General features: G+C 40.6%; 1 protein-coding gene across 1 annotated transcript in view; it reads left to right on the top strand.

Moving 5' to 3' along the window:
• Positions 1-8,038: 8,038 nt before the first annotated feature.
• Tps1 (Trehalose-6-phosphate synthase 1) overlaps positions 8,039-19,622 on the top strand; it is a 223,393-nt gene continuing 211,809 nt past the window's right edge. Inside the window, exons 1-5 of the mRNA XM_067153704.2 lie at positions 8,039-8,465; positions 8,836-8,972; positions 9,313-9,469; positions 9,572-9,697; positions 13,503-13,649. Coding sequence (XP_067009805.1) covers positions 8,421-8,465; positions 8,836-8,972; positions 9,313-9,469; positions 9,572-9,697; positions 13,503-13,649 — 612 coding nt within the window. The 5' untranslated portion in view covers positions 8,039-8,420. The remainder of the gene's footprint in view (positions 8,466-8,835; positions 8,973-9,312; positions 9,470-9,571; positions 9,698-13,502; positions 13,650-19,622) is intronic.

Genomic DNA, 19,622 nt, shown 5'->3' with positions numbered 1-19,622 from the left:
TTTCATTCCCTTCGTGCCCCTTGTCTTCCTTCGGGCGATACCTTCATTTTTCGAAGTGTCGGACCCCTTCCATTCTTTCTCTGTGATTAGTGTTATATAGACGATGGTTGCCTAGTTGTACTTCCTCTTAAAACAATAATCACCACCACCACTATCCCTGCAAGTCACTATTTCTTCTGTGTAACAGTGTACAGATTGCTCCATCTGTCACACTATAAGTTTTGTTATACACCAAGATCTAGCCAAATGTTCCCGCAGACAAGCACAGATTCTTTCAAAATACAATTGCATCTAAATCACACGACACTTTGAAGCACATAGACACCATATCAATTATCACTATCTAAATGTTGTTGTTTTTTTTTGTCGAGGAACACGAATAGGTCCACCATTTAGAATTAGAAAAATAGTTTTCCCTAATCTCAGACTTACTGTCAGATGACATATGCACACTACTGTTTTGTAGAAATATTCACGATGTATGTTCCTGATCCACTTCTCTCTTAATGTTTCATTCCTTAGCGAACTTAAGAATAGATGTATGAGAGGCATTGCCATAGTTCGATTTAAATCCGGTTCACAGCACGATCAAAACAAACATATTCTCACATGACTATGTATAATTACAGATCTTAGTGACCACTGACCCATATAAATACACTCACACACTTATATTCTACATAGAAACTAATACTTATCGTCAACTTACATGAAATTACTCCGACTGAATAAGAAAACAAAAACGAATAGGCTCACCATTATAGGCTGGAAAGAGATCTTCCCTAACCACAAATTTTGGTTACACACATAGCCTACGATAGTTTGGTCTTTGATTTCCAAATTTTCCCGGTGAATAGTCCTTATCCATTTCTACTGTAGAGATCTATTTTCAGGGAATTTAAAAGCGTCAGCAACGGTATAATTAGATCTACAACCACGAACGCAGCAGGAACGACCCATTTTGTGCTATGTTACAGCACGGCAATATGAACATTATTATACATTTAAAATACCATCAAATAAACTTCTAACAAAACACCATACTGATAAACCGTTATAGATTACTATTTTACCAAACATATACTTTATACTTCAATTACTCGATCAAAATAACACTCTTTAACAGAATGTAAACACAGATATGAACCAACCACATGTATCAAAAGCTCGCCCACGAAGTCGCCATTTTCCTCCCAATCGATAGTAACATTAAGGTCTGATATATTGTAGTCGGTCTTGATTCAGCACTAGGGAGCTCAGGGCTAAAGAAAAGGTTCGCGTATTGTATAGGAAATGAATGAGGTAAGGTTACCTCAGGTTGTGATTGTGAAATAGTTCCAAACGGCTGCTGGACAACTTCAGGCTCATCGTTCAATTTAATACTAACACACGGCTGATCAGTTTGCTTATCTAGGCCTTGTAAATCATCTTGTGTGAAGTTAAATGGGACCGATGACGAAGTCGAAGATTTTGTTAAGTCATCTTGGCATTCCGATTCCGAGGTTGGAGTTGTACGAGTCAAAGTAAACAACTTTCTCATTTTAAGCACTTCCTTAAGTAGTTCAAGTTCGTCACTCTGCTTTTTAGCAGCGCGTTTTTTGTATTTAGAACCATTTAACTTTTTTACTTATGGTTAAATACTGAAAAACATGTAAAAATTACACAAGACAATTTGGCTAGGTGAGGTTATCAGGTTGATGGTGAGCGGATGTAAACAACAAAATGAAATGGCGTATGGCTTTTAGTGGCGAGAGTGTCCGAGGACAAGTTCGGCTCGCCAGATGCAGGTCTTTTTGACTCCCGTAGGCGACCTGCGCGTCGTGATGAAGATGAAATGATGATGAAGACGACACATACACCCAGCCCTCGTGCCAGCGAAATTAATCAATCAAGGTTAAAATTCCCGACCCTGACGGGAATCGAACTCGGGACCTCTGTGACCAAAGGCCAGTACGCTAACCATTTAGCCATGGAGCCGGACTGTAAACAACAATACGCACACGAACCATCACGAGCCAATGACAGACAGGGCAGTGACAGTCTAGACTGACAGGCTTGCCAAGCCACCAACTACAATTGCGCATCCAGCACACTCACGAGTTACATAATACCTTTCTTATTGTTTGCAGTTGTTTAATTTTCTTCATAAAATTTAAATATATAGATTAAATTCAGGTGTTAAAGTTAGAATAGTTTAAAGTGTTTTATATAGGCTAATAAAATAATTGGAATAATTTGTGGAAAGTAAAAGTAACTTGAGTGTAATGAATTTAAGACGTAATTCACGCAGGCCATAATTACTCGATCCGCCCATTTGTAAATCGGGGCCTGTGTATACTAAGGAGGCCTAGTTTATGCTGATGATCGCTGTCTGACAGCACACATGCAAATTTTGAAGAGGAGGTGCAGTTGCACTGGTGCTCTGGAAGATATTTCTACTTACTACAAGAGAAATTAACTCAAACCGAATCCATCCAAGACGCAGTTTTGCACTTTTCACCTCAGAAACATGGAAGCAGCAAGGGATCTCAACATTTGCTGGGAAGGAGATCACCTTGAACATTGTTTTACGACAAAATACCTAGCGGTTACTTTGGATCGCACCCTATCTTACAAGGAAAATTATATGAAAACCAAACAAAAATTGTCCGCGATAAATAGTGTACTTCGTAAACTGATAGGGGCAAACGGGGATACCCATGCTCAGACACTAAGTACAACGTCATTAGCTGTTTGTTCTTCTGCTGCTGAGTACGCTTGCAATGTACGGTATCATTCAGCTCATGGGAAACAAGTGGATATTACTCTCAATGATTCGTGCAGAATATTTTCTGGCTGCCTGAAATCTGCACCTGTCTATAAACTATACTCGTTGACAGGAATAACCCCTCCTCTGGTACGTCTTGATATCATTGCTCAATCTGCACGAACAAAGTCGATAGAAGACCAAGCTCACCCACTATTTCTTCATCAAACTATAAGGAGATAGATCAAATCAAGAAAAAGCTTTGTGTAGGCAACAACAATGTTCAGTACAAAACTTGAGGTAGCCAGGACACTGCTGTAGCAATCCACTCTACCACCAGAGTGGACGAAGGCCAAAGAAAGCCTTGCTGTAGGTCACGACACCAATTGGGAAATCTGGCTATCGCTCAACAGCCTTCGGAATGGTGTGGGGAGATGTAGAGTGAATTTGCGCAAATGGGGATGCCTACAGGATTCAGATCTCTGCGAGTGTGGAGAGAGACAGTCAATGCTACACCCGCGTACCTGCGAACTGTGTCCATACTCGTGCACAACGCAAGAGTTAATGGTAGGCTGTGATAGTGCTATAAAAGTGGCCTGTGTGGAGATAATATAATCCGAAGCATGCTATTTATTTATTTTCCAATTTTCAATTTATGATTGTAATATGCCTCTATGGAATTGCATGTTATTATTGCTAATGACTCGAATAAATTATAAATAACCCATTGGCAACCATCTCAGGGAAAGACTGAGGAACAGGTGTGGAGAATGCTTAAATCCTCTTCGAAATATGGAATAACTCACGAAAATAGCAACCGACAAGTGGCAGAATCCAGTCATTTCAAAACATTTTAAAACTACTAGTAACTCATCAATTGGCCACATATTTCATAGCGCTTCGTTGACAATCAACTGAGAAAAAAAAAAAAAGAAAGAAAAATAGTAGTTCTTAACCTGAAAGGGCAAGTGTGACAATAGTGACGATTATAATTTTACGACAGTATGGAGGGTTAATCATTCCTCTCTTAACTCAAATTATAGGGAAAAAATGTGTGAACCTTGGAGTAATAAATATACCGATAAAAGAAAGGGAAAGGCTCAATATGCGTCTCACACTTGCTGTCGGGATCGGAAGAGAAGAAGAGTTACGCAAGGGATGTTGTATAGCAAGAATGGCGAAGAGGAGCCTGCCAATAGTACTGTAAAGAGAAGCAAAATCATACCAAAGCCTGGGCTCATCGATCGCTACTTCATGTCCTCAAGTTATGAGCTCATGGTCATGGGAAGTGGGAGGGGATTTGGGAGTACCTATATTATAAACGTTAACTTAGTCGTACAGTGGAACTTGGTCAACAGTGGAAGAGCGTTAAAGGAGAAAGCGATACCGGCACGAGCGTGACAACAAGTGTATGTACTTGCAGAAATATTTTATCGACGGTACAGAGTGAAAATTGATCTCAAATTCCATGGAAGACTTATATATGAGAGTGGCCAATAAAGTTATTTAGAAGGAAAAGAAATCTCTCTCCACCAATAACAATGATTTTACACATCCAAATCACGAAAAGAAAAAAGAAAAGAAAAACCTATACCAGCCTCTAGTATGGACTAAGGGTGAAAGGAAAGTTGCCAGAATGTATTTAATCCTCTTATAGAGACCGTATCGTATTAATTATAGAAGGTTGTTGATGAACCCTTCAAATGAAATGCTTACTTCACCTATCCAAGTAAAACAGAAGTATAAAAGACAAATATTTGTCTTTTGTGTTAATAAGGGCATCCAGCCGTAAAAGCATGCTAGATAATTTTATCTCACCTCATGCACGACGAGGAGACGGGCAAAGGTGTGTACATACTCTCTGTAGCGGCACGCACAAAAAGTTCGCTACTTCATGTCCTCAAGTTAAGAGCTCATGGTTAGAGCCATCCACGGGTGCGGATATCCGCGGATATCTGCGAAGTTAGTGTCTTGGCGGATACAAACTGTATGGCAATGCGAATAATTTTGCTGATAATTTCTAAATAGTGACGTTTATTGATTTTCACTCAGGTATACTCTTGCTTTTTGCTTGTGGTTAGGCGACCCTTGACATTGGTAGGGGAGAATAGTGATATATAAAGAGCCTTGAAATAATAAAGCCATAAATCTGACCTAAGCCTAACTGGCTCCTGCCCGCAATTAATGGAAGGAAGGAACAAAAGTCAGTATGTCGGTAGTTGTCGCAAGAGAAAATCCCTCATAAACCTGCGATTGCAGGGGTATCAGGTCTATTGTATGATGTTAACAGATCAATCCGTTTTAACACCTTGGGTGTAATATACTGTAGTTCAATATTTAAATTATCCGCGGATAACCATTTTGCGGATGCGGCTAACCATTCGCGGATGCGGGTGCGGATGAAGGAAGGGCGGATGCAGATATTATTTTATATATCCGCGCAGGGCTCTACTCACGGTCATGGGTAGTGGGAGGGGAGTTGGGAGTATGTCATAAACGTTAAATTAGTCGTACAATGAAATTTGGTCAACGGTGGAAGAGCGTTAAAGGAGAAAGCGATACCGGTACGAGCATGACAACAAGGACATGTACTTCCAGAAGTACCGTATTTTATTGACGGTATAGAGTGAAAATTGATCTCAAATCCAATTGAAGACTTATATAAGAAAGTGGCCAATAAAGTTAGAGGGATAAGAAAACTCTCTCGCTACCATTAACAATTATTTTAGGCATCAAAATCAGGAAAAAAAACCCCTATACCAGCCTATAGTATGGACTAAGGGTGAAAGGAAAGTTGCCAGAATGTATGTAAGCCAATTATGGCGAATGAAGCCTCCGTGGCTCAGGCGGCAGCACGCTGGGTTCCGTAGTTCAAATCCCGGTCACTCCATGTGAGATTTGTGCTGGGCAAAGCGGGGACGGGACAGGCTTTTCTCCGGGTACCGGTACTCTGGTTTTCCCTGTCATCTTTAATTCCAGCAACACTCTCCAATATCATTTCATTTCATCTGTCAGTCATTAATCATTGCCCCAGAGAAGTACGACAGGCTTCGGCAGCCGGCACAATATTCCTATCCTCGCCGCCGCTAGATGGAGGCTTTATTCATTCCATTCCAGACCCGGTCAAATGACTGGAAACAGGCTGTAGATTTTCATTTTCACTTATGGTGACCGCATCGTAAAAACAATAGAAGGTTGTAGCTGAAACATTCAAATGAAATGTAAGAAATGCTTCCTTCACCTATACAAGTAAAAACAGAAATATAAAGGATAAGCAGTAGCCTTTACGACAAATATGCTCATTTTGATAGATTTCACACACACACACACACACACACACACACACACACACACACACACACACACACACACACACACACACACACACCAAGGGTGGTGTTCGAACCCGCTCGTCTCCCGAAACATTGGCCCTATAGTCGTAGCGCAATTAGCTCGGGTGGTCTCTCGCCTCGGTTTTTAAAATGCGGAATACTTTCTGTCTGCCTCTGTGGTATAGTGGTTAATGCGATAAACTCCCACCTCCGGAGGTCCGGGTTCGATTCTCGGCTCTGCCACGAAATTTGAAAAGTGGTACGAGGGCTGGAACGGGGTCCTCTCAGCCTTGAGAGGTCAACTGAGTAGAGGGGGTGGTCGATTGCAACCTCAACCATACTCGAAGTGGTTTACCGTGGTTTCCCACTTCTCCTCCAGGTAAATGCCGGGATGGTACCTAACTTAAGGCCACGGACGCTTCCTTCCATTTTACTTGTCATCCCTTCCGATCTTCTCAACCCCCAACAAAACCGCCTGTTCAACATAACAGATGAGGTTACCTGGGTGAGGTACTGGCCCATCTTCCCAAAGTCTCACGCTCCAGAACACTGCCCTTGAGGCGGTAGAGGTGGGATGCCTCGCTGAGACCGAGGAACAAACCAACCGTGGTCGGTAAACAGATTAAGAAAGAAAGAAAGAAAGAAAGAAAGAAAGAAAGAAAGAAAGAAAGAAAGAAAGAATACTTTCTGATATTACTAACGATCACAGTGGATGAAATATCGTTTTCTATACTTTGCTATTCAGCTATTGTCCAATATCGTACTGTTCGTGGAGTACGCGAATGTATCCACTTTCTTACACTAAACAAGGAAAGATTTAGAGCGTACTATACTGATTCATCCTATACCGTAAGCTACATCATTCGAGCAAGAATACCTAAAAAGAAATCCATGGATGTGAACTCTTGTGTCTTACCTTGCAGGAAAGAATAACCATTGATGGGAAAAGTATTTGGACTGAATTACAGTTACCTAAATAATATTCTACTCAGTTAGGGCTCACAATTACAAATTACTATTTCAATATCATCAGTAAAATTCAATAACTTCACAGTCCGCCTCTGTGATGCAGTGGTTAGAGTAATTAGCTGCCACCGCCGGAGGCCCTGATTCGATTCCCAGCTTTGCCACGTAATTTGAAATGTGGTACGAGGACTGGAACGGGGTACACTCAGGTTAGTGGAAAGCTCGCATGCCCCCTCACAGGTTGGTCCCCGAGGACCGGGTTCGATTCCCGACTCTACCACGATATTTGAAAAGTGGTACGAGGGGTCAGCCAACCTCGAAGTGGTTTTCTGTGGTTTCCCACTTCTCCTCCAGGCAAATGCCAGGATGGTACCTAACTGAAGGCCATGGCCGCTTCCTTCCTTCCTTCTTTTCCACCGCCCCAAAAGGCCTCTGTTCAGCATAGCAGGTGAAGCCACGTAGGCGAGATACTGGTCCTCCTCTCCAGTTCATTCCCAGGACACGCTCCAGGACACTGCCCTTGAGGCGGTCGAGTACGAGTTCGAGGGAAAAGCCAATCCTGGAGGAAAACGGATTAAGAAAGAAAGAAAGAAAGAAAGAAAGAAAGAAAGAAAGAAAGAAAGAAAGAAAAAGGACGTTATTAAATGTCTTCCCAACTCTAACTTTTTAACTCGCCCGCTGATTAAATAGTTCCCAAAATGTATAATTAATAATATGAAGGTGTTTGTAAGAAGTTGCGCATAACGTATACAAACAAACAAACAACTACAATAATCTTTAGTGGCTAAGAGAAAGATTAGAAATCGTACGAATGATTTAGTACTGTCTAGTAACAAAGACGGTACAGTGAACGGGACAATACATTTTGGCTACAACCTTATATTACGTCAGAGATTTCTACACATTATAACACTGTCCAACACGAAGCACGCCTGAAGCACGTGATATTCTCTCCTCTTTCTTGTTTTTATTCGTCGCTGCGGTTAGACATGTGACTAGTGCGTGCTGTTTCGTTTCAAATGTCATGAACAGGACGAAAAATCCGAAGACATTCTAAACGCTGAAAGCATTTTAAATAACTGAATTTATAATCGTGTGGTTAGAATATAAGAAAGAACTATCGTTGGAAGGGTTTTAAACAGGCGCCAATAAGAAGTACCCACAATACGTTTATCTTTCGGTACCGGAAACTTGGTGAGACGCCTGAAGACAACTGACTGACCTAGGGCGTGCAAGGTGGTATTTGTCCTCGGTCAGTACCAGTACACGCAACACGAATTGACTGAATCGGCTTATGCATGGTGTAAGGTTGGGTCACGGGGCGGGCGATAGTGTTGTGGGATCATTTTATAGGCAAATTCCGAGGAGGGATAATCATGAATTTCCCCAAGAAATCTTTTGGACCTGACGAGACCGACACGGTTAGTTTGAGATCATTTATATGTAGATAATTTCTTCTTGCTTTAGATTAGCCGGAACTGTCTTCTCTAGTAGTACATTGATACTCTGTAGTGATTGATGCTGTGATAACCTTTCCTGCACGATAGTGTCCGGGTCACATCTCTTCTTCTGTATTTCGTTGTTTTAGTTTTGTTGAAGTAGTTGTACTTTGTTCCCGAACCGCCGGGAAATATCTTGCTCAACACCGCATAATTCTCCGCAGTCCGTGCGCTTATTGTTGTGTATGTCAGTGATAAGGAAGGACGACGGAGTGTCAGCGGTAAAATTAGTTTCATTTTTAGAATTAGACTACGGTTGTGCTGTTTTGTGACCCTTTCAAGTTTTTTCAAGGACCTCCACGCAGAATCAACCACTTCGTGGAAAATGAGCGAAGCCGTTTCGTCTGGGAGTATGATCGTAGTTTCGAACCGGCTCCCATTTGTATTAAAACGCAATGAAGCAACAGGACGTTTGGAGAGGAAAGCAAGGTAATTTTGCCACAATACCTTTCCTCTCATGCATGCTGGAAAATGTTCTTGTGTTGTATTTTGAGAGAGCTAATCATATACCATCAACATGGGGAACTTGACACAGTTGTCGAAAAACACATTAACGCAAATTTTGGTTATCTTCATGTATTGGCTTTTGAATGAAAAAGATTCAACAGTGTTAAAATTAAATAAAAAGTAGACTGCTGCCTATTTCCGAAAACTGTGTTTTCTCTGGACTGTGTAAACTTGTCCTTGTTATAGGTACTTCTAAGTATGATTCAGTCTGCAAAATGTTTGACATTACTACGTCTGGTGTCTGGTCTTTTTTTTTTTTCAGTGCTGGTGGTCTTGTGACAGCAGTTGCTCCTGTTGTTATACAAGGGAATGGCTTGTGGGTTGGATGGCCTGGAATTCATTTGGATGATCCAAATGAACCAATACCAGAATCAGATCCCAATGATCAGACCCCTACTGCTGGACTTTTATCAAAAAAGGTAATGTACAGGTGTTTGTCGTTTTCTGTTTATCTCATGACACGTTTTTAAGGCTTATAACTTGAATTTTGTCTATTAGACCTAATAGTTTGTTTATATTAGGTCGTGGCAGTTCATGTGGAACGAGTAATGTTTGATTCTTATTACAATGGTTGCTGTAATGGAACATTCTGGCCTCTGTTTCACTCTATGCCAGACAGAGCAGTGTTTTCAGCAGAACACTGGAAGGTATGTGGTTATATTAAGATTCTTTTTAATAGCCTTTTTACCAATTGTAGGGGTCGACACTTCATAACGATTTGGTTTAGTTTTATGGCTGGAAACCCTTTCTGCCACCAGCCCTATGTGGAGGGATGTATTCATTATTCTGTGGTTGGCAAAGTGGTGTGTTATATGCAGATGAAGAGAAGTGTATTAAAATAAACTCAAATACCCAACCCTCAAGCCACGGGAATTAACCATACACAGTTAAAATCCATGGCTTGGCCAAGAATGAACTTGGGGTCCTCTGAATCGAAGGTCCTTACACTGACCTTTCAGTCAATGAGCTGTCCAACCATAAGATTTGTTTTTGTATTAGTTCACTAAGGGCCCTGCAAGGGTATAAATATAAAACTTGGTACCTGTCACACAGTGTTTATAACATAATTTTGAATGAACTATGAATGATGCTATCCTTATTTTTTTTTTAAAAGCATTCTGAATTGATTTGTGAGAAGAGAAGAGAATAGTTTGATGAAATTATTGAAAGTGGTGTTGAAGAGATACCTATGTCTTATTAATTTTGGAGTCGGGAAAGCTGTCTGAAAGTCTTGTGTTTAATTTACCATCTAATCATTATGTGTTCAATGATTTCTGTTCTTCTGCAATGAAAATAATGTAAGATTCTCTCATTGATAATATCGTGCACTGTTCCCAACATCATTTGAAAATACACTGTTCAGTAGTCGAATAACCATAGCCAAAAAGTCATCTAACTTGTAATACATTTTGAGCAATTCCTCTACATGCTCATGGCTATAGCTGTTCAAAGTGGGATGTGCCAGGTAGGTCTATTAACAATGATTCAAGTACAACTTTGGAGTGTCTGGAACTGTTGAACAGTCAACGATTGGACATAATTATATTCATAGGGTTGTTTTTGTATTGTTTTGGAGTGTACTCATCGTCATCCTCCTTTCTCCCTTATCTAACACCGGCCAGGTTGGGGCATTTATGGCACTCCTCCTCCTTCGACTGTTCCTCTTCCATCATTTTGTCCCAGTGCAGACTTCTTCTTATTCTTCTTGCACTCCTCTTTATTGAATCGATCCACCTTGTTCTAGGTCTACTCCTCGCTCTCTTTTCCTCCTGTGGGTGGGGTTGGTAGAATAACGCCCTCAGTATCCCCTGCCTGTTGTAAAAGGCGATTAAAAGGGCCACCATGGGCTCTTAACTCGGGAGTGTGAGTGAACATGGATTCCACTTCACTAAAGTGCCAATTGACTCAGTCATGTCTCTCATTGAACACCTGTTCCCTGAGGACATTACTAAGCTATTTTACCACTGCAGGATGTCCAGCTATTTCTTGTGAGGTGGGAATTTTTATGAACAGACGGACTGAGTGGCTATGGTAAGTCCACTTTTGCCCATAGTGGCTAATTTCTTTATGGAGCATTTTGAGGAGGAGGTTTGTTGCTTCGACGCCCGTCAAACCTATGATATGGTGGAGGTATGTTAATGATGTATTTGTGGTCTGGACAGAAGGTCCTGAGAAACTTCATCTATTTCTGAACCACCTAAATATTGTGAGAGGGCCGTGAACCCTAACTTCGCCACATGCAAAAGCATAAAATAAATAAATAAATAAATAAAATCAGCAACGTCCTTCAATTAAATTCACTATGGAGATGGAGTCAGACGGATGCCTTCCTTTCTTGGATGTTCTAGTAAGAAAGAAACCGGACTGCTCCTTAGGACATACCATCTATTGTAAGCCTACCCACACAAATCACTATCTTTATGCAGATTCTCACCATCACCCAGCACAAAAACAAGGCATTCTCACGACACTCGCCAAGAGGGCGAGACGAATTTGTGAGCCATCAAATATCCAGGTGGAGATGGACACGCTCAGTCATGTTCAAGGGTAATGGTTACAGCGATTTGCAGATTCATAGAGCCCTGCATCCCAGAGAAATGACAAAGCAAAGCTCACAGAAGGAAGAAGTGAAGGGAACTGCCTACTTGCCTTACATTCACATCATCACAGATTGAATTGCCAAGGTCCTCCGCAAACACAATATAAAAACCGTGTTGGACACCGCCACTAAAATTGCTCACAGTCTGAGTAAAACCGAGGACAAATTGTCCCCACATTTACATCCTGGGGTATACGAAATTCCCTGTACTTGGGGTAAGGTATACATTGGCCAAACATGCCAGTCCATTGGTACCCTATTAAGGAACATGAACGTAATATTCATCTCAACCAGCCAGACAAATCGGCAATAGCTGAGCACGCTTTATCGTCGGGTCATGATGTCATGCTCCAGGATGCTCGAACTCTTACTCACACTAGACACTACAGGTCCAGGATTATACGGGAAGCTGTGGAAATACATAGAAATCCTAACAATTTCAACAGGGATACTTGCTGTCAATTAATACCTGTTTGCCAGCCATTAAGGATTTACGTAGGTAGTTCCCTTCCCTGTCCCTTCACTATTGTTATTTCATCTCGGTGTTTTCCAAATTCGTACGTTCCTCATCGCCAGATATTTTATTCCAAACTTGTGTCAGTGTCATACACCTGTCTGTCATATGTTACGTACACATGTTATGTGACCTTCTTAGACTGATTCTGATGGTTCGGTCAGCTTCCGCTTCGAACGCTAGCGCTGTGCCACGTCCAGTGAGCCATCTGGTGATGAATGAACATACCATTTTCACTTCTATTATAAAGTTCTAAATTTCAAAAAAGTCATGGTTTAAGAAGCCTTTCTCATGGACAGTCGACATTTTCTTCTGATGACACAGAGCACAGTTCTCTGCGAAACGTAAAGAAATTTCACCTTATTTTCTTGACATGGCATAAGCCCAAAAGCCTATACAGCATCATATCTATAAGTATGGGCCGTGAGAGCATCAATAGTAACGTTGAATATACTCTCGTCAGTCCATATCACCTTTTTCAGAAATTTCAAAGCATTTTCTGGTTTCTTTTTTCTGTTAATTTCATTCATCTAGAACTACTTCTGACCGACTTGACCATGGTACCCTTCACAATTACAAACACGTTTTAAATTGAAAATGCTGAAATTTCCGAATATTCTTGATTCTCGCTGTATGTACCAATAAGAGAAGAGCATACCTTAAACAAGAAAAGATAAGGTGACTAAGTTTCAGTTCAGGGACACATGGTAATCATACTGGCTTATTAAGTTGTTCACTACTGAAAAAGGTATTTTAAAGAGTGATTATGATAGAGGATATAAGTTAGTAAATATTGTGTGTTTTAACTAAAATTATTTCTGGGTGCCCTGTCGAGGCAAAAATTTTGGGCTTTGGGGTTAAATTAATTTGTTACAAATGGCAAGGCTGAAAGGTAGTGGTTGTTTTGTGCAATATGAATGAAAACCGTTATAGTGGAGATCTGCTGATGATTGATGAATTTGTTGTGTACAGATGTATTGATTCTTCAATCATCTGCTAAGTGAAATGGACCTGGTTTTTGGAGTTGAGGTGGTTCAAGAATGAGTCAAGTTTTCCCATGGAAATGTTGATTAGTTTCACTTGTCTAGAAGTTTTATTTGTTTATTAAATTATTATTGACTCTTTTGACATTAAGAATTTTTTGTTGTTGCTATAATCTCTTAAATGCCGACATATTTTTTTCTAATATAGAACAAATTAGTGCATTGTGTGCTTGTATTTAGTATACTTTGTTTTCAACTGAGCCCTGAGTTAGTGTAGGCCTTAAAAATAAAGTAACTCTTGCATGAAAATGAAAATACATCTGTTTTAATTCTGTCTGATGGTTCTTTCATTTTAGAACTACTACAAAGTAAATCAACTTTTTGCTGAAAAGACAATGAGTGCCCTTATGAGTCTCATATTGGAACAGAAGGATAGCGTTGCCACCCCCCTTGTTTGGATCCATGATTATCACCTTATGTTAGCTGCTAACTGGGTTCGGCAGGTGAGTTTTTTCTTCATTGATTGGATAAATTGTTCCTACTGTGGGAGTATATTGTTCTCCTTTGACTGAGTGCTAATTCTTCATATTGTGAGAGATTATATTGTTCTTTCTTGACTGAGTGAAATGACCGTGTGGTTCAGGTCACAGCTCTGAACTTGCATTCCAGAGATAGTGGGTTCGAATCCTACCGTCAGCAGTCCTGAAGATAGTTTTCTGTGGTTACCCAGTTTCACACCAGGCAAATGCTGGGGCTGAACCTTAATTAAAGCCACGGCTCGCTACCATTCCTAGCCCTTTCCCATCCCTCCATCGCTGAAAAACTTTGTGCAACATTAAATCTCTGGTAAGAATAAAAGCTTCTTCCTTGACTGGCTGCTAATTGATTTGTTAATACAAAAACCGTTTTTTGTTCCGAGGATTATTTTCCACCTTCTGTTAATGCTAGCTGAAGGAATATTTCAATTTCTTTTGGTTTCACACAGCCATGAGCTTGCATCGGAAGATAGTGCATTGGAATCCCACCGTTGGCAGCTCTGAAGTTGCTTTTCTGTGGTGTCCTAATTTTACACCAGGCAAATCCTGCAGCTGTACCGTAGTTAGGCACGACTGCTACCTTCGCAATCCCAGCCCTTTTCCATCCTTCTGTCGCCGAAAACCTCCGATGTGTTTGTGTGGCGTTAAACAAGTAGCTAAAATTTTTTTGAGATACGAAGCTGCAATTCATCTCTCATAAAGAAATTCTATGTATCATATTAGCTCTAGCATAATTTTAAAACAGTACATCAAAAAATGTTGAGATTTTATTCTGTAGTGTTTATCTCTTGCTTCTGAAAATATCAGTTTGCTCCTGACTCTTTAAGAAAAATGCCATTAAAAGTGTAGGGCCTATGTTGTTCTTTAAACTAATATTATTTGGCTTTTGAGAACTGCACATTCAGTTAGTTATGGCTTAGTTTCTTTTTTCTGTTGAGTAAAATTTTTATTGTGGAAATTTCTCATGGATTGATAAGTTCTCAAAAATAAATTGTACTTAGTTTGTTTTATAGTTTGTTGCTACAATTAAAATAATTGATACTCATTTAAAAAGATTTAATAAAATAGACTTATCAGCATTTCATGTTCTTATTAATCAGAATGATGAAATTCAGAGGACAAAATAATGTGAAGTACCAAATGATAAGGGGTCTTTACAATTAAAAGAAAAGTTTTGTTGTGAGCAAGAAACTGCTTGCATAAAGGAAAGGGATGATGGTTACTTTATATTTATGAAATTGTTGTGCCAAATTTGGACTTGGAAATAAAAATTAGTTCTGTGTGTGCTTAAAACATATCAGTCGATATTTTGTTTCCAGCAATGTCAAAGATATTTGAAGTACAGTGAAACCTCTTTATAATGGACACCAACAGGACCGAAAGAATAAAAAAATGTCCGTCAAAGGGTGGTGTCCTCTTGAGGGAGGTTATGAGAAAATACTATTATCATAAAAATAAGTTGGGAACACACAATGCTATGAATGTAGCACAAACTATTTTGCAGTTACTGTCAATACAGTAATAAAGTTGTGCAATGTGCTAAACTCACATGAAAAATTTGTGGATGCACTGCTGCTGCGATACAGTATATGAAAGAGAAGAAAAACTATACAATAGAAATCTGTACAATATGGAGCACACTAGTCACCATATACCACTACACTGTATTACGATAAAAATTATTGTTTGAGTTTTTTAAACTTTAAGTCAGTAATGTACATTTAACAGTCTGCTACAAAAAGCTTTAACATTTAAAAAAGTCCATAATAATTATTTGTTCTCTACACTTCATTGTAGCAATGATATTTTCACCACTGTATATATAATTAGGTCTTGCATCAAAGTTACATCTTTTCATCATTTCAGCCACCATAGAATTTTCAGTTGTTTAACATTGCCCAGAGCCTCACAGTGCAATAATAATGACAATACATCAATTCCCCTATCCCCTTTAAAGATAGTACATATGTGCACATACCGGGTGGTCCACCAGCCCCTTGCGATCCAGTTTTACGCATTCCTTCACATTTACTACAATATTCTGAAAGACATTGGTCCCTCTCCCTAAACTGGGATAATATAATGAGGTATGTGTTATGGGCTAGAAGACAGGAGGAATCGTGAGAGCCACTATTAATTCATTATGGGAACCTCGAATGAACCCATAAAACAAGTACAGATACGCAGAACACAAAGTTTAACACAAGAGGTGGATGCACAGACCGGGAGCTCGGTACTTATAGGCTGGGAAGTTGGTGCTGTAGGTCAAGTGTCGCAGTAGGTCACATGGCTAGCGCACGGTAGGATGTGTGATAGTTGCCATTGCTCTAGGATTAGAAGGTTCAAGTTCCATGCAAGTATTTTTTTAAAAGCCAGTTACCTGGGATGTGGCAAGGTTGCATACTTAATACCAGTTTTTTTCACAGACTGATATTTTTATTTGGTCCTGGAAAGGGCCGTTGGTATGGAGCTGGGTTGATAGAGGAAACATGTGACAGGATTTCATTTATCCACGTCGCTTAACGCAGCACCTGCTCGAACTGACGACCTCCGTGGTCAATACAGAGCTGCGCGCGATGTTGTAAGGACCATCTGGCCTGTTGCAACATCTCTGGCAAAATGGATCGGCATGCCTCGGTGATGAGCTCTCTGAGGTGACAAGGATTGGCTGGCTCCTGTACATAGACCAGTTGTTTTACATGGCCCCACAGAAAAAATCCAGGGGCGTAAGATCGGGTGATCTGGCGGGCTAGGGGCAGGTCCTCCCCTTTCTATCCATTTATCAGGATACTTCGCAAGGAGATGGTCCGGATGACCGCCACCGTGTGCGGTGGAGCTCAGTCATGTTTAAACCACATCCTGCAGTGGTCAAGGAGTGGCACCTTTTCCAGAAAAGGTGGTAGTTCATCTTGGAGAAACCGCAGATAGCGTTGGCTGGTCAGATGGCTCTCAAAGAAATGGGGACCGATGAGGTGATCACCCATGATTCCACACCATACACTCACGCCCCACTGTACCTGAAAAGCTGTCTGTTGCATCCAATGGGGATTGTCTACACTCCAGTAATGCATATTATGGCGATTAGCGGTTCCACTGTTGTAGAATCGTGTTTCGTCCTAAATAAGAGAGTCGCTAGAAAAGCAGGATCAGAGTCCACATAATGTAGGATCCATTGACGGAATGCCACCTGGGCATCGAAATCGTGACCATGGAGCTCCTGGTTATAGTGAAGATGGTATGGGTGAAACCAATGGGTATGCAATATCTGCATAACAGACGCTCGGCCAATGTTCATCTCCTGTGCAATGGCCCGTGTGCTAGTATGAGGGTTATGCCGGATAGCGTCAAACATAACCTCGTCATTGTCAGCAGAAGTCACGGGATGATCTCGAACAGGCCGTGTTCTTTCCAGGGATGCAGTATCCCGCAGGTGTCTTTCCACACTCCGAAATGTCATGCCCGTTGGTTGTCGTCTATTTGGATAGCGTTCTTGGTACAGGCGTTGTGCCTGGTATGCATTCTGTCCTAGCTTCTCCATAGATAAGTAACATATCTACATACTCAACGCTGGAATACATCTCAAGGCAGTGGATAAACTTTGTGTTGTGAATTGCTTCGAAGGAGGGGAGTTGGCGCAGCTACATACTTACCTGCCATCACATGTTATCACTCCAATGGGGCAAACTTTACCCTAACTGTGGTCTACGAAGCTTGGAACATGTACGACGTAGCTAACTGGCCACAGACCATCATCTCCTCATCCTCGTCCAACCCACCACCATACCCGACGCAACGATACATGCGGTCTTTTACAGGGTCAAATAAGTCAGTCTTTGGAAGCTATCAAGTATGCAACCTTACCGCATTGCAGGCAACTAAAAATTCTTATGTGGGATACGAACCTACCTCGAGCACTGTCCCCTATCGCATATCTCCACGCCCGCTTGCCATGTGAGCTACTGTGACACTTGACCTACGGTGCCCGCTTCCCAGCCTATACAGTACCGTGCTCCTGGTCTGGGCGCCCACCTCCTGTTTTAAAGTACGTGTTCTGCGTATCTGTACTCATTTTACGGGTTCATTCGATGTACCCATAATGAATTAATAGTGGCGCTCACGCTTCCTGCTGTCTTCTAGCCCGTAAACACACATCTCGTTATATTACCCCGATTTAGGGAAAAGGACCGATATCTTTCAGAATTGTAGTAAATATGAAGGGATGCATAAAACTGGATTGCAAGGGGCTGGTGGACCACCCGGTATATGATATGTACCAACTGTACACACTTCACTGCCACAATCGTGAAGATTTTCATTATTGTTGTCCTCTTGGATTGTTGAAGAATGATTTTTGTCTCTGCTCTCAAAGGTCTGAATTAGTTTTGATATAAAAGTTCTTATCTGCCCTGTAACCTGCTGTATAAATTAACTGTTGTTGCCTCCATGCTGTTGACATAGTACTCGTAACGTCTTTCCATGCGTTCATTATCCTCGAAATAGCTTTGACAACATTTAGTTCCTTCATCAATATTTGAATGGTTCAGTCATTCCTGTTAAGTTCCGATACAGTGTGCTTCATCACTAACTATCTGTATTTTATCTTTAGTTCGGGATCACTCCTTTTCTACAAATTGCTCTATATTTCATAACACGTTGATTTCTGAATTTGAGGCTTTGAAATCTATGGTTCCTAATTCTGCCATAAATTCTAACGCTGTCACCGGTAGCATTGGTCCTGACAGAGAAACCTTCTGACTTCTTATTTCACTGAACTACTGCAGTGTTTTCTTATCAGTAAGAGCTCCACTTTGAAAATGTTTGATCTGCTGTTTGTTGACATTACAATGCCTTTTAATAAGTTCCACTTTTTTAAATGATTTCTGTTGCCTGCGTCTTTCCATTCGTAAATATTTTGGACAGTTTGTTCACACCAAACTTATCACTAGAGATGAGAATTATAAGCACTAAAAATACTAAAAATAGGCAGGCATATAGGTTCTTGAATTAGCTAAAATAGGCGTGTAAATATGCACCAACATGTAAAATAGGCAACAAAATAGGCATGAAAAAATTACTTACAATTTAATAACATACTAAATTAGTATAAAAGGAATTTACAACAAGCCACTTTTCAATGTTTTCAAGTAACAATCTTATTCTCCTGTCATGCAGAATGTTTTTGTACTGAGAGAAAGATTTCTCAAAATCACATGAAGTGATTGGACGAAACTTCAATAAAGCCACTTCATCTAGTTTTAGTTCAATTGTTTCATCTACCTCGCCTCATAGCACCCTGACTACCTTTACCAACGCTTTCCATCCTGGATTCCGCTGCAGGACTCTTATCGAACTTTCGCTGATAGCGGCTACCTTCACAGAGGTTCGGTCAAAACTTTCCCAACTTCTTTCACAGTCCTAAATGACTCCACTAGGGGCTTGCTACTTTTCTCCAACTTGGTGATTTCTCTCGGCAGCTTGTTGAAAGTTTGAAGATGCTCCATTTTATGCAGGGGATATTAGCTCCCACCATTGCAGTGCATAGGTCTGAAGAAAATTGTTGTTTGTCGCTGTTCAAAGTGGACTGGTAGAAAGGCTGCGTTGATACAGCTTTCTGTACTCATGTCAGATGCATTGCAGTATTTCTGTATTGATCTATGTGTGTGCGTTCACATTTGATCTGAAAAATGATGAAATTGACTTAAATTACAATGTTCCTATATCTTAAATTTCTACAACAAAGCTTAGTACGGTATGCTCCAAAATATACAGTACTCATTTTCGTGCAGTGTGCATGCGCACGCCTGAGCGCCTGCGTGTTATTACATCGCCAGGATGAATTGTTAGTTGTGTAAAGAACATTGTGCTCTGTGATTGGAAGTCACAATGGGTCTTGCGACGGAGGAAAAAGTGTTTATGGAGTATTATTTTTGCTTGTACGGA

The sequence above is a fragment of the Anabrus simplex genome, chromosome 9 (assembly GCF_040414725.1).
Source record: "Anabrus simplex isolate iqAnaSimp1 chromosome 9, ASM4041472v1, whole genome shotgun sequence".
NCBI lineage: Eukaryota > Metazoa > Arthropoda > Insecta > Orthoptera > Tettigoniidae > Anabrus > Anabrus simplex.
This window is presented reverse-complemented; position numbering and strand designations above follow the sequence as displayed.